Source organism: Nansenia antarctica (assembly GCF_963989245.1).
Source record: "Nansenia antarctica genome assembly, chromosome: 9".
NCBI classification, from domain to species: Eukaryota; Metazoa; Chordata; class Actinopteri; order Argentiniformes; family Microstomatidae; genus Nansenia; species Nansenia antarctica.
Window position 1 is genome coordinate 2559223 of NC_137679.1, and position 5893 is coordinate 2565115.

The following is a 5893-nucleotide window of genomic DNA, read 5'->3' on the forward strand; positions in this document are numbered from 1 at the left end:
CAGGATCCTCAGGTCTGTTTGACCCCTGACCCTGACCCTACCATCTAAGAGACTCAGGAGGTACAGGATCCTCGGGTCTGTTTGACCCCCTATCATACAGGCCATGTTCACCACCCTGTAGTTCCATACAGACCATGTTCAACACCCTGTCGCTCCTACTGCCTACAAGAGTAATCTAGGTGAGTAATCTAGGTTAAAGAAGCTATGAGTTGTTTCTTAACAGGGCCAAGCTGTCCAGACATCCTAGCTGAGGAACACCCTTCCACCAGCCATCCAAGCTGAGGAACATCCTTCCACCAGCCATCCAAGCTGAGGAACATCCTTCCACCAGCCATCCAAGCTGCGGAACATCCTTCCACCAGCCACCCAAGCTGAGGAACATCCTTCCACCAGCCACCCAAGCTGAGGAACACCCTTCCACCAGCCATCCAAGCTGAGGAACACCCTTCCACCAGCCATCCAAGCTGTGGAACACCCTTCCACCAGCCATCCAAGCTGAGGAACACCCTTCCACCAGACATCCAAGCTGAGGAACACCCTTCCACCAGCCATCCAAGCTGAGGAACATCCTTCCACCAGCCACCCAAGCTGAGGAACACCCTTCCACCAGCCATCCAAGCTGTGGAACACCCTTCCACCAGCCATCCAAGCTGTGGAACACCCTTCCACCAGCCATCCAAGCTGTGGAACACCCTTCCACCAGCCATCCAAGCTGCGGAACACCCTTCCACCAGCCATCCGATGCTCTGATACTCTCAGTACATTCAAGACCAGACTCAAGACCCATCTGTGCAGACTGGCCTTCCTACAGCATGGCATGGGTCCTGACTAACACTATGCCTATCACTATCGTAATTTTGGAATGGCAGTTTTGGAGATGTAAGTCTTACTAGGCAACTCGTATTGGCCATCAAAAGAGTATAGCATGTCATTAAATGCTGGCTTCTCCACTGTATTGAAAAATAATTCAATAATAATTTATTAAGCACTTTGAGCTGCAACGTTTGCAGGAAAAGTGCTATTCAAATAAAAGTTATTATTATGATTATAATTATTATTATTATCCCGTATAGCTGCCTGCTTCTCTTCTTTTCTGCAGTGTCCTTGAGTTTGAGAAAGGCAATTTTAAATAAAATCGATTCATCTGTAATAGTATGTAGTATAGTAATAGTATTCAGTAATAAAAAAAAACATGTTTCAACTTGGAATATGGTGTGAAACAACAGATTTTATTGATCAAACACGGTATAATAACACATACCATCTGCTAACGACCTTTTAAGGTTCTAAACACACCACAAATCTTTTGATTAAGACATTTAAATCTGACATTTAAATCTGACATTTAAATCAAACACTAAATAATCTGTGAAAAAATAACAAGCACCATAGGGCAAGAATAAGGCGTACAAAAACAACATTACATAACATTAATGCTGAGGTTAATAAATTAGGAAATTCAATATGAAATCAGTGCAACAGTCGTACAAGTATTGGCCCAGTGCTGAGGTACAGGTTGTTGAGTTCACACACCAGGCCAGTGCTGAGGTACAGGTTGTGGAGTTCACACACCAGGCCGTCTCGGCCTAACAAACCACCCCCCAGTGCTGAGGTACAGGTTGTTGAGTTCACACACCAGGCCGTATCGGCCTAACAAACCACCCCCGTGTCATTCATATTGCCATAGTAAAACAAGTGTTGCATTGCAACCAATTCAAAGTTCTCAATAGAAAAGTAAACAGTGAATATTCAGAGTTCTTGGGGTGTGGCTGATGTTGACATGCTGTCCAAATAGGCCTGCGTCTTCTCTCTGTGTGATTGGCTGAAGCAGTAACCAATGGCCTGCTCCGTATCCTGGATCCTCCTCTGGAAGCGGTCTCTGTCGCGGGCCCGCTCCTCCCAGAATCCTTTGCGGGAGGCCTGTCGAGCGAAGAGCCAGGTCCGCATCACGTGGACCTGGACGAGAGGTGAGAACCGCACCTGGAACACACACACAGGTACACACGGATCAGTTACACACACACAGGTACACACGGATCAGTTACACACACACACACACACACACACACACACACACACACACACACACACACAGGTACACACGGATCAGTTAGACACACACAGGTACACACGGATCAGTTACACACACACAGGTACACACGGATCAGTTACACACAAACAGGTACACACGGATCAGTTACACACAAACAGGTACACACGGATCAGTTAGACACACACAGATCAGTTAGACACACAAACAGGTACACACACATCAAAGTCTGCTTTTCAAAAAATGCCGGTCGAGAGAGGACGCTGGCGTTGCTTGTTCGCCGCTTCTCCGCCCGAAATCTAGGTGTAATTGCAGCACACAGAGTAGATTGTCCTACAAAGACACTTAGATTTAGATTTAGTAATCTCAAAATGAATAAGACCCCTATACTTTCTTTTATTTCTTTTTTTGTTTCTTTTAATTATTACTACTCGGTCTTTTCGGTTTGTAAAGCGTCTTTGAGTGTCTAGAAAAGCGCTATATAAGTCTAATGTATTATTATTATTATTATTATTATAGTCTTGCAAAGCGGAATTAAATGACATACTGTAAAAATGGGTCAAGTTAGGCAATCCAGACAATCCTCAGAGCTCATACAGGACAAATATTAGTATTACATCAGAAAATGAGGAGTCATACTAATGTCCATGACGGTGATTCTTTCCCAGGGTTCCCACACCTTCTGAAACATCCCATTCTAGAACCTTTCAAGGACTTTCAAGACTCAATTCCCTCAAATTGAAGGACCCAACACGGCATAGTTTGAGACAGATCTAGATGAGAGTTTATATAATAGGAACTATCCGCTCACAGACAACAATTAAAAAGAGAGGCTTGAATGTGTGAACACGAGATGGTCTCTTGCCTTCTCTACCACAGCACAGCAAAACAACATATTGTGAAATATGTGTAAAGTTAAGCAATACAGAGACTTATTTACTTGTTGACGAGCTAAGTAAAAAAAATATGTATATATTTATTTATTTTAGAGAGAGAGGGGGTAATTCAAGCACTTTCAATGACCCATGTCTATTTTCAAAAACTTTTAAGACCTTGATTTTTTTTTATTCACAAACTTTCAAGGATTTCAAGGACCCGTCACGGGAACCCTGCTTTCCTGAAACTGTATTATATGTTTAGGTGTATATATATTGGAAGATTTGCAGTGTTGGCAAACAGACTTTGTGACCAGACAGACTTGGTGATCTCATGCAACACTTATCACCAGTTACACCATGTGTATTGTAAGGGAACTCTGTTGATTGTTGTGTCACATGGGTCACATGACCGGGTTAGTCATGACGACCTCTGCTGTTGCTAGCCAACGCCAGCCAAACAAGGGCTTGGGTGAGCAGAGCAGCACATTGTGTTCGTGCTAGGATGTGTGTCATCATGCGAGCATAGTTCAAAAATAACCATAAACTACAGTACTAGCTAAAGTACAGCAACTGTGATTTTATAGTTCCTAATCACATGTCTTTAGCATGCCCTGTGGGTGATAATGCCCTGTTTCTTAAAGCTTAATTATAATAATCACGTGTTGTTGTTGTTGTTGTTGTGAATGGGTTTTATGGTAGAATCAGAGTGATGTTTTCAGGGAACTAGCTACATTCATAGAGTGAGAGCATTCATTCACATACAAGTATAATAATAACCTTTTTCTGTGGTGTGTTCTCCTCATCCTCCTTCGTGACTACTGTAGCTGACCCTTTGACCTCCGCACGCCTCCAGGGTACGAGGGTCGTGGACGGGTGGCGATGCTGCTTCAAGTGTTCCTTGGGCAGACAGGAGGGGGGCTTGGTGGGGGGCGGCTCCCTGGTTCTCTGGAGGCTTTTGGCCGCAATGTCCGTTGTCTGCTTGGCCTGGTGGTGTGAACTCTGTGTGGGGTAGTTAGCCTGGAGTGTGGGTGGGTCGGTGGTTCTAGGGGAGGTGGTCTGGAGGCAGGCTCGGAAGTTGAGCGGGTGGTACGGGTCGTTGTTCTGGGAGAGGGACCTCCAGAGATGTTTGTCCTCGTCGTCTTCGGACGAGCACGGGCCAGTGCTGTCCCTCTCCTCCGTGTCTGAGTCAGTGCAGTACGCCGCGGGGGGGCGTGAGGCCTTGTCCTGCTCAGCCTCGGGGGAGGGCGTGAAGGCCCTGTCTGTGTGGGGGGCTGCTGCTGAGGAGCTGGCTGTAGACGCGGAGAAGCACAGGGGGTTGTAAGGGTCTGCGGGGCTGGAGAACAGCTCCCACAGCCTCTCGTTCTCCTCTTTGTCCACGTCCGGGCACGAGCCGCCGTCAGAACTGCCCCAGCTACTCTCGCTGTCGGAGCGACTGCACCAGAACCCCAGGCCCTGCTGAGACCCTTTCAGTTCTTCGTTGTTGACTTTGTTGGGTGAGTTACATTCAAGCTTGCTGCTGCTGCTGCTGCTGCTATTATCCAGCTTTTTTTCCTTGTTAGTTTTTCCCATATTGGAGCGGCTTGAAATGCTGGCGGAGAAATAGAGGGGGTTGTAGGGGTCGCTGCATGTGGACAGCGACTCCCAGAGTGCTCTGCTCTCCTCGCTGTCGAACTCTTCGAACTTCTTCTCGTCTTTTTCAACAGTGCCATGATGTTTGGGTTTGAACTGGTCGAACACTCTGGCTTCGTCTGAACTGGAGCCGCTGTCGGTGGTCGTCACAAATACATTCCAGTCTCCAGGGAAGCCCAACTTCTTCCAGCTCGGGTGGTGGTGATGATGATGATGTCCTCCGTCGTCGTTTTCGGGGAAACACTCCGTGGCTCGGGAGACGAAGTCGTCCACTAGGCCGCAGCAGAGCTCGTCTGCCCGGAGGCTGGTCAGGAGGGCCTGGGAGCTCCCGGGGAAGGGGTCGGACCCCAGAGGGTTGGACCCCCCGGCCACCATGACGCCGCTGTCTCCGTCGAACAGCGAGGAGAACAGGAAGGAGGACTCGCTCGGGTTCGCCGCCGTGCTCAGGTGCTGGACGCGCTGGCCCGTCTCGTCCGTGATGCGCAGGTGGACCTCGAACCTGAACATCTGGAAAACTTGAGAGAGACGGAGGAGAAATATGAAGCACAATTTTAATAAAAAAATAATAATTCATTAAATGTATATTGATTGATTGATTGAAAACTTTATTAGAAGATTTGCAGAAGTAGGTACATGAAAGTACATACAAGGTCAACTAAAAGGATAAAAACCCAAGAAAGCCACTGGCTTATTTCAATTGGGGTCCTATAGCGCCTATAGCGCTCCGAGGCTCAAAGACGCTGAAATTAGTTTTTTCGTTTATACGAAAACTCGAAAATGAATAAATAACTGTGATTAGACAGTTTATAACCTGTATTTGTAGCCTAATGTGCTCGTCATACCAAATGTAACTTAAATGACAGTGAAGTAGCCCATACTTTTTTTTAAATTACTTTGGTTGCTAACTGACGACAAATAAACATTCATAACAAAACAATTACAAACCCCGCCGACCATATTATTATAGGGACATAATAAAGCCTTACACAAACATGCACAAGTCTACAAACAACGTTTGCAGGAAAAGCGCTAAACAAATAAAAAGTTATTCTTCTTCTTCTTCTTCTTCTTCTTCTTCTTCTTCTTCTTATTATTATTATTATTATTATTATTATTATTACAGGAACCGGTGCCATATCAAATTACCTGCTAAGAAACTATAGTAGATGACATGGGCTAAGACCCGCAGCTGTTCCCACACGACCCCCAGCATCTGCCTGGTCCAGGGGAGCAGCGCCATCCCCCCGCCGCCGAAGCGCTCCATCTCAGCCCGGTCCGGACCCCTGGTAGAACCAACACCCTCCTCTGCCATAGAACCAACACCCTGCTCTGCCAT

General features: G+C 46.5%; 1 protein-coding gene across 1 annotated transcript in view; it reads right to left on the reverse strand.

Annotated features, from left to right (window-relative positions):
* Nucleotides 1-5893, reverse strand: part of LOC308165041 (uncharacterized protein) — a gene marked incomplete at both ends in the record, with an annotated part of 15149 nt that extends 9256 nt beyond the window's left edge. Inside the window, 3 exons of the mRNA XM_080539142.1 lie at nucleotides 1785-1980; nucleotides 3706-5072; nucleotides 5704-5893. Coding sequence (XP_080395268.1) covers nucleotides 1785-1980; nucleotides 3706-5072; nucleotides 5704-5893 — 1753 coding nt within the window. The remainder of the gene's footprint in view (nucleotides 1-1784; nucleotides 1981-3705; nucleotides 5073-5703) is intronic.